Source organism: Nasonia vitripennis, chromosome 4 (genome assembly GCF_009193385.2).
Source record: "Nasonia vitripennis strain AsymCx chromosome 4, Nvit_psr_1.1, whole genome shotgun sequence".
In the NCBI taxonomy this organism is placed as follows: Eukaryota; Metazoa; Arthropoda; class Insecta; order Hymenoptera; family Pteromalidae; genus Nasonia; species Nasonia vitripennis.
In genome coordinates this window covers 9,761,271-9,780,356 of record NC_045760.1, presented here as the reverse complement: position 1 = coordinate 9,780,356, position 19,086 = coordinate 9,761,271, and the positions used below count along the sequence as shown (strand labels likewise).

The 19,086-nt window shown below is 40.1% G+C and overlaps 2 protein-coding genes across 6 annotated transcripts; both read right to left on the bottom strand.

Moving 5' to 3' along the window:
• Nucleotides 1-869: 869 nt before the first annotated feature.
• On the bottom strand, nucleotides 870-17,916 carry LOC100119681 (serine proteinase stubble). Of its 5 annotated transcripts, none has more exons than XM_031929386.1 (11): nucleotides 17,827-17,916; nucleotides 12,942-13,232; nucleotides 12,286-12,363; nucleotides 9,277-10,046; nucleotides 7,721-7,909; nucleotides 5,685-5,761; nucleotides 5,303-5,403; nucleotides 4,047-4,146; nucleotides 3,461-3,673; nucleotides 2,754-2,867; nucleotides 870-2,149 (listed from the first exon to the last, which is right to left on the bottom strand). In XM_031929386.1, the coding sequence occupies exons 4-11, from the start codon at nucleotides 9,731-9,733 to the stop codon at nucleotides 1,994-1,996; spliced, it is 1,407 nt and encodes a 468-aa protein (XP_031785246.1). In that variant the 5' UTR covers nucleotides 9,734-10,046; nucleotides 12,286-12,363; nucleotides 12,942-13,232; nucleotides 17,827-17,916; the 3' UTR covers nucleotides 870-1,993. The 5 variants fall into 5 exon arrangements, with proteins under 5 accessions (XP_031785246.1, XP_031785244.1, XP_031785245.1 ...); XM_031929384.2 differs by lacking the exon at nucleotides 17,827-17,916 and adding an exon at nucleotides 15,967-16,380; XM_031929385.2 differs by lacking the exon at nucleotides 17,827-17,916 and adding an exon at nucleotides 15,967-16,380 and having other exon boundaries at nucleotides 12,947-13,232.
• Nucleotides 16,813-19,085, bottom strand: LOC103317509 (85/88 kDa calcium-independent phospholipase A2-like). The gene is made up of 3 exons (XM_008215726.3): nucleotides 18,963-19,085; nucleotides 17,995-18,896; nucleotides 16,813-17,919 (listed from the first exon to the last, which is right to left on the bottom strand). The coding sequence occupies exons 2-3, from the start codon at nucleotides 18,874-18,876 to the stop codon at nucleotides 17,917-17,919; spliced, it is 885 nt and encodes a 294-aa protein (XP_008213948.1). The 5' UTR covers nucleotides 18,877-18,896; nucleotides 18,963-19,085; the 3' UTR covers nucleotides 16,813-17,916.
• Nucleotide 19,086: the final 1 nt, after the last annotated feature.

The following is a 19,086-nucleotide window of genomic DNA, read 5'->3' as shown; positions in this document are numbered from 1 at the left end:
GTTTATAGAAAAAGCGTATACTTTTACCGTTATTTAAATTATTGTATTTATAATATATAATTAGCATTGTTACAAAGATCGCTGTAAACCTTTAAGCGAATTTGAAGTTCCCGCATCGAAAAGAGCGGTAATTTCAAATCGGGAGATTTGCTGCATCATGTAGAACGCGCCATTATATATACATACGTTGCATTATTGTAGCCGTTTATCGCCTAATGACATCAATGCTTCGATCTACTATAATTTTCGTATGATTGCAACAGAGGTTGATTATGCATATAAGTTATAGGATATATCGTTGGGTATCGGTGGTGAGCTGGCCTTGCGGCTCGGCGTCGTCCGATTTTTCGGCTGCTCGAAGATAGTTATCTACGTAATGAGATTATAACATAACGATATTCTGTTATTTACTCTGCTACGTTTGAGTATACACTTTACAATGGATCATTAATGAAAAGTTGTTGTACATATAAATCTATAATAATATATGTTCGATGTTTTAATTTTACTTGTATATCAATCGAGTTTATCCGAAACTGGGACGACGCGGAGCGTTTAGACAAAAATCGATTGTTAAACTATAAGTAAAGAGGAAAACAAAAAATGCGATGAACTGCAGTCCAAGGAGAGATATATTGCAATTTTTTCGTTGCGTTACACCCAAAGATCCTCTGTGTTTATAAGTGCGATATTAGCCGAACCTGATCAGTCGCGTGTTTTGGGAGGAAGTAAAAAATTAACTAAAGCGAGTATTTAAGATAAAAATAACATACAAAAAATAACTCGTAGGGTGAGTCCCCTACTAAGGGAACAACTATCGTAATTTAATGGACGTAAGTAAGAGATGTATAAGGAAGGAGGCGACGATAACTCTACTATGTAATAATTGCGCGTGAATAGAACGAGAAAGACACGACCGGCGAGTGCTATACACGACACACCGAATCGGGCGAACAGAAAAAATATATAACGACTGCGTAGCACGAGTGCGCGTGACAGGAGTAAACGAGAGCATAGGAGATAAATTAAAAAAAAAACATAAGTATAGGGATATGAATACACGAAAGGACAAAGTGAAGTAAATAAAAAACAAACAAGTATATTAAAGTGAGAATATGAAAACGCGGTATGGAATTCGTAACCTTATAAACGTGTGCGACACGTAACTTGTAATGTTATACATACAGTTTCGATGTAAATAGAATGTGATTTGAGATCGTATTTATATTTTAGAAAGAAGCACAACGTTTGTTACGAGGAAAATGTTACTCATAATGGCTCTAACATTAAATTTATTAAATTTGTTAGCAGCTCTCAATACTGTGTGTCTTCTTCTTGTGTCTTAATTTATCCGAGTTCCAAGTTTTGAGTGACCACTGATAAACTTCAGATTCTTTTTATTTCGTCTTTTATTTCCAAAAGTAGGAAGATAATTTTACAAAATACTCATAAATTACAATGCAACGTTACAGCAAACGTTGAAATACACATACGTTATTGTTTTTTCTTCGTTTTTGATAAATTTTTCATAATTAAAATTTTTTAATCTAATGTACAAAAAAATATTCAATAGCATGCAATCTTGTCTTTAGAATAGCATCATGGTTCTCAATAAATAAACGCGAAATCCTCCTTCGCTTTTGATTCTGGTTTGACGTGAATATATATTTAAAGTATACATATCTCGCGCTAAGGAAAAAACACGTTAAAAGGACCTCAATAAATCTCGAAGGTCGATCATCAGTCTAAAGAAAAAAAAATGAGTAGATAAAAACCTTTGGTAACTTTGAGGACCATCCCTTTGCTTTAATTCTCGGATCGAATCCGACGTTGATGATGACGAACTACTTCAATTTACTGTCGCATTTAATAAATGTCGACAGCTTCACAGAAATAAATATCATACACATAGTGAACACGCGAATAAACACCTTGAAAGATTGTCCATAGTAGGCATCGTCACTGAGATAATACATTGCACGATTAAAAGTCCTTAGCTCATGACCTTATCAATCCAGGGTACGAACTTCTGGATGTTGGTGTAGACACCGGGTAAGTGCTCGCGACCGCAGCCTATTCCCCAGGAAACGAGGCCGATCAGCACGTGTCGACCCTCGACGGACATCGTCAGCGGACCACCTGAATCTCCCTGCAAGTGCGTAACAGACAAATGAATTCTTGGTTATTTTTAGCTTGTTTATTCACACAGGGCTAGTCAACTTGGAAGTTTGCAAGATTTATCGACGTAGAAAACAGATTTGTTGGTCCGTAGAGAGTATAAACTTGGTAAAGATTAGATTTCAAACTGATGGATATGTTTCTTATGAACTTAATATCTAGTTTTTATTCAAAATAAATGTACACAAATGATTTTTTCAGCGACAAAATATTTAATCTGTGTCACTGATTTTAGTAGAGTGAAATAAATGAATCTCGTAAGCATTGGTATGTCGGTGGGGCAAGAGCGCTCGCTCTCTTTGCTCCAGACTTCGGGTGAAGGCGGACGACCGACTGCGAGCGAGATAACCTTATAAATATATTGTGTATTATTAATTAATATATTATAGTCAGAGAGTGCATGCTACACTGATGAACTCCACGGAAAATCATGTCTCATTATCAACAACGAATTAACGATCGATCAATCCCGCATGTAACCATGTAATCTATTAAGATAACAAGAATAAATCATAGCCACACCGCTCCAGACCCGCATCTCATCTTGACAAATTCATCAATCATGGTATACACACCTGACAAGAATCTCTTCCACCTTCCTTGTAACCGGCGCAGAGGAAGACGTCGTGTATCGTTTCGCGACGTCCGGCCGCTCGGAACCACCTCTGACAGCGCTCGTTGGGAATGACCTACAAAATACGCACTGAGTATACACACTTGGCTATTCAATCCGCTTAGAAACGATCATCGTTGCTTTCACTTTTAGTCTTTTCACTGCTCTGCGCATATATATACATATATATATATATATATATATATATATATATATATATATATATATATATATATATATATATATATATATATATATGTATATATATACATTGGGTGAAATTTTGCCGATCGGGATGGTTATTTCGTGTCGCCGTGAGTGGAAATTTAATTGGGTTTTGGAGTTCTTCAAGGGGAATTTCTTTTTCTTCAGGTGTAATTTTGAGGAATTAGTTTTCACTTTCATTCTGAAGAGAAAAGAGGTGTAGGTGTATTTCTAGGTCTAATACTCTTTCCTCTCGAAATTAGAAGACTGCTTTTTTTACTTTCTTTCGGGAGTAATTCAATTGTATTTCTTAACGAATTTGAAAAGCTTCATTTTACTTTCTTCGAAAACAACGTTGTGTAAAACTTTGTCCAAAAAGACTTGAATTACACAATGCGATTAAGAATATTATTCTAAATTTTGTTTAAAAACGCTAGGATATATGGAATAATAAAATTGTCTTACCTCGACATCAACTTCTTGGAGAACAGTAGGAGCGGAGGTCTGTCCATGCCTCGTTCTGCCCCATCCTGCGACTGTAGCAGTGCGACCTTGCAATTTCAGACTTCTAGCCGGTAAACAGACCGGGACTATGTGTTGCTTGAATGCTACGACCCGCGACAGCTTTACCAGAGCCACGTCGTTCCGAAAGTCTGTCGGTGAGTACTGTGGGTGGACCTGTGAAAATATCAAAATTTTAGTGGATTCATGTTGACGAATATTACGCTTTGTCGATATTATGCTTGACGATATTATGCTTTGTCAAGCTCGCTAAAGTATAGTAAGGTTTATCTGTATCATTTTAAAGCGCATATATGAATTCAAACAAACGATAATGCAAAACTTATATTAGTTGCGCGAAGTCTTTGAAACAAACTTCTGCTAACTATCTCAATCGCATCAGAATCCCAGTCAGCTTCGAAAAACTTAAAAATCACTGATAACTCATAAGAATCCAGCAAAGAAAGTAAGAATTCATGCACGAGATATATACATTGCGATGCTCGGCACGAGCATTAAAATATTATGAAAATCAATATGCAATACCGACCTCCTTCCTCTCGATGGCAAATTCCTCGTGCAGCAGCCGCTCCGCAGAATCTCTGACGTCCCACTCGCCGAGTCTGACTTTCAGATTGTTATTCGGTGTCCTGGAAGCACGCAAAAAGGCGAACGGTTCATTATTGTTCCAGAGAGGTATGGCATTTCGTGCGCGGAAATGAAATACTTTTCTTCCGAGAATTTCCAAGTTTATTTTCTGGATATTCTCTCAGATATGCGCATTTTTTAGTTTGAAAACTGGGCGTCATTTTTCGAGGCGACAAAATGTTAAAAATACTCGTATAATATTTCAACTGCATAAAAAAACCATTCTCGCGTAATTGCCAAAAGTATCTCGAGCAGGACGAGAACAGAAGCAAACAATCGGCATCATCAATCAACGACTTTCTCTATATGAATCGCTGGACAAAGAAAATTCATACAGCGGTTTAAAGTCAAGAGTGCCCGATTGTTCTTGCAGTATAGCCGTCTATATGTATAGTTATATACACATACACGCAAATTCAGCCGCTGAATAATGCAAGAAGCGTCTCGGCGACGACGGCACGGGAAGCGCCCACCTCAGTGGCTAATAACGCCGTTTATAATAGGAAAGCGACCGCTCGCGTGTACGGCTATCCTATATTTATATAGTTCGAAAATTAATTTCTATCTGCATTAGCATTAGCTCGAGACGTTTTCGATACACTTGCGCGTAGGCGAAACTTAAAATACTAATTCCATTGTATTATTTTAACGTTTTTCTTGGAAATGCACACAAAATTGTAGTAACAATGTAAAAAATTTGTACTGAAATAATAACTATCTTTTAAATTTAAACGCTGCCTTGCAGTATACTATTTTTAATTACAGAGGACATTTACGTTTGACAATGAACGTTTGTAAATTTGAATGTCTCATATCATTTTTATTACAAACTAAAATATGTCGTTCCAAATGCAAAAAGCATATATTCCTAAAATACATAAGGCCAGCTCGTAAATCACGAATCGGCATTTCCACACCTGCAGCAGCGATATATCTCACCTTCGAATCCAATGCAAGCGCGTAATCTCGGCAAAAGCCTCCACCAAAGAGCGAAACAACAACGACACCCTGGCAACACTAGCCACACACACGCAATGTAGCCTCGAGGTCTGATTAGGAATCAATTTTACGAGCGACCGATTCACCTCCAGTTTACGCTCCTGCACATAACGCCTGATTTCCCGAGGTTATATATGACACGGTTATAGCTATACTTACGTGGCGACGCAGTGAGCAGCGGTAACGACCCAGCGATTGTTCAACAGTGCACCACCGCACGAGAGCTTCTTCGTCAGGAAGCCCGACTTGATTATGGCTGCCTGCCAAACAGGAATAGAACGAGATTACAGAAGGGTAGACATTGTTGAGGATTCGGTTGGTAGGTACAGGAGATTTTCTAATAACATTTAAAATGTTATTAGAGTATTTGTCGTTGATTTTCTAAAGAATTTTATCATCGTCGCATCTTTTGTTAAATATATAATGACAACTAGTGAAGATTTCAAGTTCTACAATAAATTGTATATTTCATTTTGTGCACATTGAAAATGATAGGTAACAACTAGTAATGATTATTATAATTTTAAAAGTTGTATGTTACCTGCCACGGATGACTACCAAAACTCGAACTATGTCCACCAACTATCCTGTTACTTCTAGTGTACAGCTCGCCGCAACCTAAAAATACAAGAAAGATCATTTTAACCACACAGTCGCTATTAGACCATAAAATTACCCTGAGCAATTTTGCTTGCGTGAGACATCGCAGGTGAACGTGAAGCGATTAAAGCATTATTTCTTGTGCGATCATATAGTTTAATTTCAGTTTCGTTGTCATATTGAATCCCATCTTCGATCCTCCATAGATTCAACCCCGATCAGTCGTACAGTTACAGTCAATTGCATGAATACAATATATCCATTACGCATTTTTATTTTCACACTTATCGATGTTCTCTTCCTTGGTTGACATAAAATCTTCTTGTCGATAAAGTCAGGGTAAAAAAAATCGTCTTGGTGCAAACAGAGAAGTGCTTTTTGCCAGTATTTTTCGAGTGAGCCACAGGTTTTCGTGATTATTGCTTCGTGATTACTTTGATTGACATTTATCCGTGACGAGTCGTAATCGGAGATGTTGGACTTTTTGATTTTGCATCGTTAAAGTATATCGATTGGAATGTAAGAGAATTTTCGGGAAAATTTTGTATAATCAATTCCTCGTGAAACTCGGAGGTCGTAATGTCTTGCAGGATATAAGATCAAAATCGAATGGTCAAATTTGGATCTTGAAGTTTTATTCATTTATAGTCCTGCGAGCAACAGAAATTATGTTCTCATAAAATGTGAGAGCTAGTAGTAAACTAGCGGATCCTATTCTCAGTTACCTATTTGATCTACTTATAAAGGGTGGAACAAGTAGATGATATCTTTTTTTAAAAATTTGATCATTAATTTGTAAGATAAAACAAATTTCCTAAAAATTCTCAAATTCCAACAAGATAAACACTTTAACATCTCTAAATCTCAGACCAACGAATCCACGTGAACACCACCGCCATTAAACCCTTCGCCTTTCTGCACTGATTACCACGATATCTGGCGTTTCCTGTCTGTTGTCCAGCATCCACTGCGTTAACATCCCCATAGTTCTCCTGTGGATAATCCACTGGTACAGGCTGAGGTTTCACGGAAAGAGGTCGTTGGGCGTGTTGATGATGTGAACTGGACGCGTAAGCCGGTCCCGAGACAGCATGAGGTCTATTGTTTTGACCACCGTAGACGCTCACGTCGTCGTCGAGGTAGATTGGACGCTGCGGCTGGTGATGGTTCAGGCCCAAGTTGATGGTGGCTAAAAGTGCCAGGCTCCGATGCTCAGGTGATTTTTGCTTTCTTTCGATTTTTTATGAGTCGGGTCAAGAGCACTTGACTAACGTTTTTGAACTCGGTTTAATTGGATTTACAGTTATAGTAAATCGATCGGTTGTTACTTGACAACTTATATGGAGATGCAATAAAAAAAACTGCGTTTTATTTTCGTACAATTTTTTGAAACCGAAGTAAAGGTCTCTACACCATTTTTTATTTTCATTTTAATTTTTACTTATGTAAAAGAAAACAAAATTATCGACAAAAATTCTGATCATAATAATTAATCGAAATTCCTAATAATGATCAATCACAATCATCTTTTGAGAATGTACATCGCAATTAGCCGATTTTTCGCACTCGATCAGCACTTATCGTTGTATTTTGAATAATTATACAGAGACGTTTGGAGCGCTCTACTTCGCAAGGATTCTAATCGATTCGCGATGCTGATTCGATCGCCTACTTGATGAGCACTGTTTTTTCGAGGTCACACCGCGAGACAATGGTGAAAATTGACATCCATGCGCATCGATTATTGCCAAATGGGATTTACTGCGATTTTTCTTTATATTATAGACAGGGATAGCTTATAAAACTATATTCTTGATTCATTTTTGAGTGTATACGGTTTTATTTTTTCAATTTTTATAATTGGTTGGTTATTTGTAACCGAAACATTTTGAAATATTGAAATAAGTCTATAATATTAAAAAAAAAAATAAAAAAATATATATTTAATTTTAAAGATGGAATAAAATTAGTACTCACTGGCATTCTGCAGAAGGCCGACGCCACTGGGCTTCGTTATCTTATCGGGAATATCGTCATCGTCGACACAGCAGCTCCAAATCATACCGCCAGAACAGAGGTCGACCGGCCTGCCACCACCCAGTACACAGCTGATGCTCAGTCCACATTCGAATTTCGCGCCTTTGTACTTGCACGTCTGGGGAATCACTGGAATATAAGAAACCGTCATTTTAGCGATTACACCTTTTTGGGTGATAATTCAATTTTTTTAAGGTTTATCGTTACGTAATCGTGTTCTAGTTAATAATAATTAACAAACTACACGCAACTAAATACGAATTAGCATGAAATTAGACTTCTTTTTCGGGATTTCCGATTGATAGATAGCAGCAATCAGGTAACTGTGAAAATTCTCAAAAAAATATTTTCTCAGGCTTTCAAAGATTTAATCGGCGATTTCGTACACAAATATAAAAAAAAAACACCATAATTTTACAATCATGCAACTACTTGTCATCGCAACGAGAGAAAAACGGCTTTACAAATAACAACTACCGAAAACACCAACGATATTTCCCAACCGCGTCTCCGAAGAATCAACGACATTATCCAACGAAACCACCTGCGCAGCGCGCAAAAACCTTCTCGAAAATCCCATCCGGCGCAGCGACGCGCGAAACAAGCGTGTCTCTTCTATACCCACATACATACCTATATATATATGTGTGTGTGTGTGTGTATATATATATATACACACACACGCACACACACGTGCGCGCATACACAATGCATAGGATACTGCACACTATAGCCGCTCTGTTTCGCGAGCTAAGAATCGCTCGAGCGATGTCCAGTCACTTTCCTTCCGAATGGGACTCGCGTAAGTGAAATTTAGGACTCGACTCACGAACGAGCATGAAAGTTTTCTTTCTTCCTCTCTTCGCGCGGCGATAGCCAACTCGAATTTCACCCGAATTCTGTGTACTCTATGTATAACGCCCTATTGTCTACTCTGAATAGAAATGAATGTTTATACATATGCACCGAATCGGTATTTCCATCGCGTGTTTGGAGGAGAAAAACGATCGCTGGTCTTGTCTCGTCACGGATAGTCGGAGGATCGAGAGAGAATTGTGCATTACATTATACGTCGTATAGGAGAACGGTGTGGTACACTTTCGGAAAAAATGTGTTAATTTTAACGCTTTTCTCTTGCTCCACTTTTCAGCGCGCTACAGTAAAATTTCAGTTAATTCAGCGTGAAACTCCTCAGTCGCGCTGACAGTTAAATTTCATACATAATTGCGACAGAGGCTGCTTTTCTGCTTTAGTTTACTTTTGCGCGACAATTAAACACGTTAGTTGAAGTTCTGCAGTATTATTATTATTTTTCCGTGGTTTTAGAAAGTTTTTAAAAAGCTTCTATACAAGTGGAAGTTCAGGCTAACGAGAGACAACGAACAAAATACGCTAAAAATAAGCTAACAAAAAATCAAACACAATAATGCAGTCTTCAGTGGGGTGGCTTCTCAAAACGAAAACAACAAATCGTCACGCACAAACGAATCACATACTTCTCCCGAGCATATCCATGATGCCGTTGTGCACATCCGGCGACTGATAGCCCCGATGATCGTTGATTCCAGTAAAGTTCTTCTGCCTCTTCCCCAGCGCCTCGACCAGCAGCATCCCCTGCTCATGACTGCTGAGTTTCCTTCTCCTACCCCTTCTCCCATAGTATCCCCTGTCCTCCTCCTGCTGCAAAAGCCTCTTCCTGTGCTTCAGTTCCTCAAGAAAACTGGTAAACCTCTTGTCCCCGTCTTCGTCCTCCTCGTCCTGATACTCCTGATCATAGTAGTTGTCCTCCACGAGCGGCTCGTCGCGATACTCGTACCGATCGCGATCGATCGCATTGATCCTGCTAGCCGAGGCCACAGCTCGATTCTCGCGAATTATCAACGTCTCGTCCCGGATCCTCGTCGAGGCGCTAGTTCGGAAGAGAAGGAGGACAGCCACGAGGACCAGCTGCATCGTGATCGCCGATTTTTCATGTCAGCGCGCACATGCCGATGATCCTTCTTTACTATGTGCCGATCTTGTGTTGATGTTGACGTACGACCGCCCGCGGAGACACTAAAGCAAGTCCAGCAGGTGTTTCGATGCTACTGCAGCTGTGTGTACTGAGTACAGCTCCGTCCTTGTCTGGGGCTTTCACCAAAGGAGAGTCGGCCGCTATACTCGCTCCTTTCTCGCTGGCGCCGAAGCGGCTCTTCTTCTTCTTTGCCGCCGCCGCCGCTGTTCTGCTGTGGCGGGGATGTCACCGCCCGGTGCGATAGAGAGCGCACTGGGCGGTAATGAGGCATCTTAATAGATACTCGCCTTTTTTTTAGATGTAAACGGATTTTTTATTTTCGTCGTTTTTATCTTATTTTTCCGAGGAGTTGACTGACTCGTGTGTTTGGATTTTTATTTCTAACGATTTTTGTGAAAAGAGCTCTGGAGTGTAACTGTTGTTGTTGGATAAACCGGTAGGAGAATTAGATTGCGTTCTAGGGAAAATGGTATATGGTACAATTTTCTTCGAAATTCTCGAGTTTATTAAGGAAATTAGGGAATCGGTTGTGAAAAGTTTTTTAGTCCAATTCTAAAACTATATGGCGCTTTATCGAGAGGAGATTTCAACTGCGCTGACTAGAAAATTACGTAAATTTCTATAATTCATATTAGTGGGGTAATGAATTTTTCAGCTTGAAAACATGCGTGTTCGCGGAATATCAGTCAAGTAAATTGATAAAAAAAATACACGGATAACAGTTTTCCTTCAAAAGTACAAACATTCCTACGACTACGTTATCGTACTCTGCAACAAAAACAATCTCCGGAAAATCCCATCAGCAACTACAATGTCAACCGCCTCGCCTCGTACCATCCTCCCGTGAACTTTTTGCTCCCGACCCCGTTAATCGTCACGCTCTTCACCGTTGTATATTTCAACAGATCTCTCTCTCTCTCTCTCTCTCTCTCTCTCTCTCTCTCTCTCTCTCTCTCTCTCTCTCTCGCCCTCTCTCTCTCTCGTCTCACTTTTGCGCTAAGCGACGCGCGACAGGTCTGCATAATTGACTCATTGTTCCTTTTTCGGCGAGGACATTATGTTCCTCTCATTTTCGGTAGACTCGTGCTTCTCGCGGCTATAATTATCCTTGTCTTCGTCGACGTTGTCGTTTTTATTTGGTTTCGTATAATACAAATTCAGAAGCTATCGAGCGATAGGCGAGCTTTTGGGGTCGTGAATTATGCATTGACGCGATGGTAATTGAGATGATTTGGGTATGCATGATTGCACTGGGTAAACAGATTTTAGGCTATAGCGATGATGAGGGTGAAAGAGTTATTTGGGCGAAAATAGCTTGCGGTTAAAGTAATTGATTAGGATAGGATAGACTGTTTTGGCGGTGTATTTAGGAGAGGCTAGCAATTTAGTATATTAATGACGTCTTTGTTATTCTAATTTTAAAATACTCCTCGTTAAAATATAAACAAAATTTCGATGACTCATTAAAATAATCTCTTATTCAAAATAACGCTGAAACATATTTCCATCTTCCGCCTTTATTACCTCATACGCCTTTAACACTGTTCCACATACGCACTCTCCTCATACCAACCAATCAGTCATTCCGCCTTTTAAATCATCTCCATAATACACACGTATGCACACACAGAGCTCGAAAGTCCGAAGATCCGGAACTCACGGAAGAACACCTACTCGACAAAACCTTCTCTCTCTCTCTCTCTCTCTCTCTCTCTCTCTCTCTCTCTCTCTCTCTCTCCAAGTGTGCCCTACAATGTCACCTATACCGTACAGCATCGTTTCCTCCTCTCTCGGGCCTTTCTCTTTCGAAGCTCCGCGTGGCTCTCGCTCGCTCTCGTGCATCATCCATAAGGAATACCTACACAAGAGAGGATATATACCGTTACGCGGCTATTCCCACTGTCGCTTTCGGACGGCGCCGCGAGGATGTACACTATATACTCGCGAGCGAGCGACGAGCACAAAAAACGGAGTCCGAAAAAAGAGGGAACGCGGGTAAAAGTAAAAGTGCAATGAGAGGATGAGATGCCAAGAGAGAAAGAGACTGTTTGAACAGAGATGGGATACATGCCGGTGCGTTTAGTGGGTGAATCGGATCGATTGATTTTTTTTTTCGATCGGTATTGATGGAAATTATTGCTTTCCATTAATTTTTCTAATCGTTTGATTGAATAAATACTTTTATCTATGGTGTGAAAAAAAAACATCAAAACTAATTCTACATACACTCCTGACTCATCAAAATCTCGTCGTAGCGCCACACCCACGCGAGAGCAAGGCGATAACTGATGTGTGTGTGTATATACACACACACACACACACACACTAACGACACGCACAAAAGCCGAGCGTGAAAGTTGTGCACTTTTACTTGCGCGCAACACTCCTTTTCACTTATCTTGAACTATAGCCTCTGGAGCGTATGTATATACATACATGCATACATCTCCGGGCGTGGGTTACTCGGTCAAAGAAAATTTCAAACACTTACATCCAAGCTCGTCGAAGAAGCGCAGCTGGTCGTGCGAACCGATGCCGTTTTCCAGCGTCGCCTGCTGCTCTGGTGTATCTACGAAAATTGTAGTAATAATATTTATATTAAAATTATTGTACAAATTTTGGAAAGGTTGCAGTGAGAGCTGATTTGAAAAAGTGTAAAAATTGATATTATTTCCCTTTTTGCTAAAATCAATGAAATGATACGCATATAACACACCAATAGCTAATTGCTGTGCACATTGGCTCTAAATATTTACTACGGATCTGACTAGTCATGGAAATTGACGAGGATTTCTTTCCATCATTATCATCATCATTATTTAATAATCCATACTTATCGAAGTATTTTCTCTTACTAAAAATGGTTTTATAACTACTTTGGCGCAACTCATAATTACTGTCCACGGCGTCAAATATCGTTATATGCACCGAGAAATGTATCAATCTTGAAGATAGTGATTAAGCACGTCTCTGTATTTTATTCAAAGGAAGAAAGTTTCCTCGAAACCTGAGAATTCGTGCTACGCGCCATCCTTAATTTTATATGCTTCGTTCATCAATTGTCAAAAGAGAAAATTCTATCAGTTGTAGCTATCATCCAAGCTCTCCTGCAACCCTTCCAAAAAAAAAAAACAGTAAAAAAGTTACCAAACTGCACAAGAAACTTATCGTTCCTACGACACTCGACTCCGATCCTCATCATCAGGACCATCATCAGCACCGACAGGACCTGCATAGTCCTGCACCGCCTCATCCCCTCCATTCGCTTGTATCCCAAAAGAAATCCAACAAGCGTCCTCTTCCCAGTTTCAGAGAAAGAGAAGTAGAGAGAGAAAAAAAGAAAGGAGTGGTATAGGTAGTAGGAGTCAGTCGCTCATATCATCCTCGGCCGGCATCTCCTCCTCCAGTCTATACGATGTGGGACACGGAACCAGGCCACTGAAACAAGTGGAACGCACTTTAGCGGCGACCGTCGTTCCCTTCTTCTTCTTCTCGCGGAGTGAAAGATTCGTGCGTATGTGTGTATGTGCATATAGGCTGTATCTCGTGGTTATTAGTGAAAGTCGACGGAGAAATAGAGGGGAGAATAAGCTTTATTTCGTTGCCGTATTGTCTTGTGGGAGGTGGACGCGATTAACGAGGTGACGATGGGATTGTGATTTTGATGGTTAATAAAAGTATCGCGGGCGGTAGGAGTATTTAGGCTTGTCGCTTTTAATTACACGCACCCGTATGTATGAGCGATAAATCAACGAGTCTGTCCGGTTTATCCTATTACCCATGACTAATGAAGAGTATATGCGCACAGGAAGTGCACGACGTTATGCATTACTGTTTGCACATAGATAATCGTAATTATAATCAGATGCGGGTCAGAGATAGTATATGTAAAGCGATCTGTATACGTTTGATTATTTATGGATATATAAAATGCATTGATTCGTCAAATTAATAACATCGAAATCGCGCGTTTCGCTAAGAAATCTCGAGAAATCATCGCTCCGTCAGAACGAGTTCCGAGAAGTAATTTTATTGTTAGCATTTTTACGACGCGCTCTTGGAAGTACTGGTTGAGGGGACATAATCGTTAAAAAACTTATTGACATTCCGAAAAGAAAGCAGCGCGTAACCGTTGCTGTTATTACAATATGAAGAATTCATTACGTAGAAAGTGAAACTCCGTATATTCAGCTCCACTACTTATACACTGCTTGTGCGCCTAGCGACAATCGTCTTTATATTCATGAAATTTATTTGACTTTTGCTCTTCGATATTTTTTCATATATGATACAACTGTGTAAGTATTGAATTACGAGCGAAATGCAAGATCGCAGCGCGAATTAACCTAGTAAAGCCAAGAAATTTCATTTTTTACTGTCCGGGTAATAACGAAGCGCCGTAAAGCGTTACATTAAATCACTATTCTCTTTTTTTTCATTATAATCCCGACCGGTCGAGTCGCGCGTGTATAATTCAAGCTTTACTATATGTTTCTGAGCTGCAAACGCTGTTAATAAGTGCAAGACTTGAAAAATCGCCGTCTGACAGTACCCTGTACTTAATCTACTGAATTGATTCATATGATGAAGCTATATGTAAACTGAGTGCTATCTTGAAGCAAAAAAATTCAATAAACCAAGTTTTTTCTCAAGTATCGGATCACAGCATCGCAGATTACGCGTAAAAGAAAGAGATATATAACACGGAGCATTGCACAACGATCGCGAAAATCGCTCGATTATACCGATCGGCGCCGCTTTTTCCAGCATCGCACGCATCGCTAGTCGCGGGGAAAAGGCCTTGATCAAGGTCTCGATCGTCGCCAGTGTCTCGCGGCCGAGGAGAAACGTGCGCACGTAAGTGCGAACCTCGATTCGGCGAGACATTTGAAGAGGCCAATCGAGATCGGTTTACTTATGTACGGATTTATCGTTCGGATGTATGATTTGCTTAAGTTATATCGAAGGTGCGTGGATTTGTCGATGGATAGTCGTTGTAGAATTATAAAATTAGAATTATAGAATTACAAAAACACTTGATAGCTGGCATAACTGGCATATAGCTGCGTATATAGACTCGAATACTTATAGCATACGAGCCGGCCCAAACAGCAGAGATATCACACCTCTGTATAATAGGATGTATATATAAACAATTAACCCAAAATCAATAATCACCAAGAACAATTATTTAAAAATGTTACAAATCGACAACAATCGGAACGCCACCAAAGAAAAAAGGAATCGCGTTACGCGGCGGTCGCGCTATTTTCCCTCGCACTTTTGTCGCGCGGCCGGCAATTACCCACGGCAATTACGTCTATACTCATCCTTCCTTCCTCCTCTCGACATGCGAGCGCATGCATGTGTGTATACGTATACTTTGACTTTCTTTTTGCGTTGCTCCTTTTCTGTGCCTCTCGTGAAATCTCGCGCGAGCTAATCGGCAATTTTCATCGGTTAGTCACCGCCGCAAATTATTAAGGTTAATGTTGGAGGTTGCATCTGGTTTGTGCTTCGTTATTTTAAAATATTTTTTGGCTTTCCGCAACAGTCGAGGTTTTCCACACGAAGTACACATTTTTTTAAATCAAACTTTCATAGTTACCAACTCGCAAGTTTTCCAGTCTATTAATTACAAAAAAATGCGCAAAAATCGCAGAAATAATCCATCGCCTACACTTGCACGAACCGGTCGAATGTACACAATCTCTGTTACAACCGCTAAATAGAATAGGTCGCGGTTCACCCGTCGGATCGTTTCTCAAAGTGTAAGCGTGTACTTACTCGTGATCCTCGCCGTTTAATAAATCATCGCGAAAAAGCCGTAAATTAAGAACCGCGGCTGGCTCAGACGTCGTGACTGATTTCGAAGAAACACCACGGCGAATATAATAACTTTCCCCGCGGCAATGTGTCATTTGGACGCGCGCGGTGGTAGAAGACTAATTGTTCTAAGCTTCGATCTTCGGAGGTAAGAGTACTTTCTGACGGGGATCGTGGTTTTCTGTGGTATGTATATATTATATGAAATCGAGGAGAGTTTTGAGAAATGTTTGGATGATTGGCGATCGATAAGGATTCTTTAGAAAATCGGTTCTTTAGAACATCGCTGCTACTTAAAGCATATACCATATTAATATGAAAATCAAGCACCACAACGATTATTTACCGATCTTTCTGTGATCCAGCAGACTTCAGCAATTCGTTGAACTCAAACGAAATATAGCGACAGGAAAAATCACCTTGACCGAAAAATCCAGTCCAAGTTTCTCTCTTCAATCTTCCGCACTGTATTGAAAACCAACTTTACACAGATCCAACACCACAATAGCAGCACTATATCTTATCTGCACATGTCGAGCGTCCATACGTGTGCGTATATAGTATCTTGGTCGGTCGCGGGTCGACCGATGCGTGAGCGCGCGCGCGCGAGTCCCGCGGAACGAAACGAGTGATCGGGCTCCGCGCAGCCGACTGTGATGAGCCGCGACGACGACGAGGAAAAGGCGCTCGCTCTCTCCGCAGCATCTCTCTCTGTCTCTCTCTTTTGGATTTTTCGCTCTCACCTGGTCGTCGTCTCATTTTTTTTTCTTCCTCTTCTGTGTGTGTGGATCAAGGTAGATACGCATCGAGAACTCGAGATGGGAGTAAGAGACGATCGGTTGTGCTTTTTTTTCTTTTGATCGATAAGAGATTCAAAACTTGTTGAATTGATTTTATACGTGACGACAACATTTTCACGCTGAATTACAATCGCGGCGGGGAAATACATTTTTTGCTTGCATTCTCCCATTGAATTGAGAATAAATTGATGAGATAGCATGTATCGATTGATCAAAGCAGAAAAACGATGCACTATAATTGTCGAATAACAAAATTATACGAAAGTACGAAATAGAACATCATAACGAATGTATCAAGTGCATAAACGTCATGTAATCCGAGAAATTAGACATTTGAACTGCGCCTCAAGTTTCATAGACACATTTCAGGGATGTGAAATAACCAAAAGTTATACAAATATAAACGTATATTACTCGAAAATTCTCAAGACACTGAATACGAAACTTTCACTGTACCTATACAACCAACCGTGAAAAAAAAGTCGGCGCCGTAAGCGTATTCAAACCGTCCGAAAAGCCGCGTAAATCGCCTGAAAAGAGTTCGACCAAAAACAGTAATTCTCTCTTTTCGCTTTTTATATCGCCGCTGGTCATATAACGCCGCGCACTTTTATTCTCGTTCGGGCGGCGCGCACTTTCTTTTTCTAACTTTCGTTCGTGCGGCCTTTATCTCTCTTCCTTTTTTTCGCCACTCGACTTTTTCTCGCTTTACTCCTTTATTATCGTCGTCGCGAGATTTTACGGCGAGAGACTGCTAATAGCCCGCCCAAGAACTGCTTTCGTTCTTGAAATTTCCTAGACCAGCTCCTGCGGTTTTGTTTTACTCGGAGTAACATTAATAAGTTTATATACTCTTTCATTGAACAATCTAACTTGCAAATACACAAGTTACACCCTCAGTTATTTTGAAAAACAAGATTTGTTCACGCGAACATTTTTTTTAATCTACTCTAACAGAGTATAAGCAAACTTGCACTATCGTGGTTAACGTATTTAAAACATACTAACATTGGCACAGAGCTATCACTAGAACAGTTTTTTGACAAAATAAACTTGCTTCAGATGCAAGTGAATATAATCATTTCTATCATCATCTATTCTTTCGATTAAAAACCAAGCTAAAAGAAAAAATACTGCTGATTAAGCAAACCAATATCAATAACTTGTAAATCGGTTAGAATAAATTCAATCAAACTTGAGGCTGTAATAATTCCAGATTACTAAACAGCTTTAAACCTATTGAATATTAAATCGATTTCAATTAGAAATTCCTTGCCGAGTCACGTCTATAAGAAATTAATTGCAAATACATAAAACTGTCAAGAGCTTAGACAAAGGCACAAAATGGAATTCACACCAAACAATAAAAATACGCATATAGTAATGTTGAAGCAATAAAAGTATACCCGTGCTTGACGTCTACTAAATCCTACGACGTTTAGCCCTAGTCTTCTTAGCTGGTTTGTGCTTAGCGTTCTGTGTCTCTTTATCGGCCATCACTTGCAAGTTATAAAAATATTGTATTAAACCAACAAACATAATTCCATCAAGGTAAATACCAAACAATCGATTACCTTTTTATCATGGGCTTCAGCAATCTTTTGACCACGTTCATCCTGTAACTTGAGCATAAAGCCATAGGATGGATACTCATCCGAAAAATTTTCCGCATCTATGATCTTTCTAAACTTGTCGTTACGCGAGTACTCGCCTAATATAGCAGATTTTTCGAGCAGTACTTTGTACAGTGTCGTGCGTCTGTCTATCTTGGTCTTCTGCATCTTTTCGATCTCGTCCAGTCGCTGTTGCTGCATCTTGGCCAAACTTTCCTCCGTAAAACATTCAGCTTCTGGATCACATTCTTCTTTTTCGCTCAATAATTGAGCGCAACATTTCTCGTTGTTTGGATTGACCTCCAAGCCCAGAGCCTTGAGCTTCTGCACGTGATGGTACAGCATCATAAAGTCGTCTGCATTTATCCTGTATCCGTCGTAGTACAAACTCCGGTGGAAAGGGGTTTCTCCCTCGTCGTTCTCAATGTTGATGTTAGCGCCGAGCTCGAGAACGATCCTGGCGCATCCTTCGCCGTCCCGTAGCTTGGTGCAGGCAATATGCAGAGCTGTGTTACCTTCCTCGTCCTTCGCATTGACCTCGCAACCCAGCTCCACCAGCTTTCTCAAGTACACATCCTGGTATTCCATATTCTTATAAATAATATCTGGAATATCTAACAGCGGAAAACTCCAGTGGCCATCACTCCTGTGCAGCAACTCATCAATGAACAAATGAAGCATGGTTTTTTTATCGCAAGGCCTAGTCACGTTAACGGTAGCCCTATTACTCAACAGCAAGTCCACCATCTTCATGTCGCCGTTTACGAATGCCAAATGCAGCGCTGTCCCATTAGGTCCGACGAAATCAACGTTGGCTCCTCTTTTGATCAACAACTGGGCCATCGCTTTGCAACGATACTGCACTGCAAAGAGCAACGGATTGTAGTACTGGAAATTTCGGGTGTTGTAGAAGATCACTATTTATTTACATTGGCGCCCCCATCCAAGACGCGTTTCACCATTCTGACGTCATTTCGCGTGCAGGCAATATCAAAGTAGCTCAAACCATTCACGTCGCTCCATTCATGATCTGGAGTTTTTTTAAAGGCATTG

Bases quoted from the DNA above. Each gene is read 5' to 3' on its own strand.
- LOC103317509 (XM_008215726.3), bottom strand. From the start codon at position 18,876: ATGGCCCAGTTGTTGATCAAAAGAGGAGCCAACGTTGATTTCGTCGGA.
- LOC100119681 (XM_031929386.1), bottom strand. From the start codon at position 9,733: ATGCAGCTGGTCCTCGTGGCTGTCCTCCTTCTCTTCCGAACTAGCGCC. The intron at 7,910-9,276 runs GTATGTGATTCG...CTTATATTCCAG, and splicing joins CATGGATATGCTCGGGAGAA to TGATTCCCCAGACGTGCAAG. The intron at 5,404-5,684 runs GTAACATACAAC...CCTGTTTGGCAG, and splicing joins TTGGTAGTCATCCGTGGCAG to GCAGCCATAATCAAGTCGGG.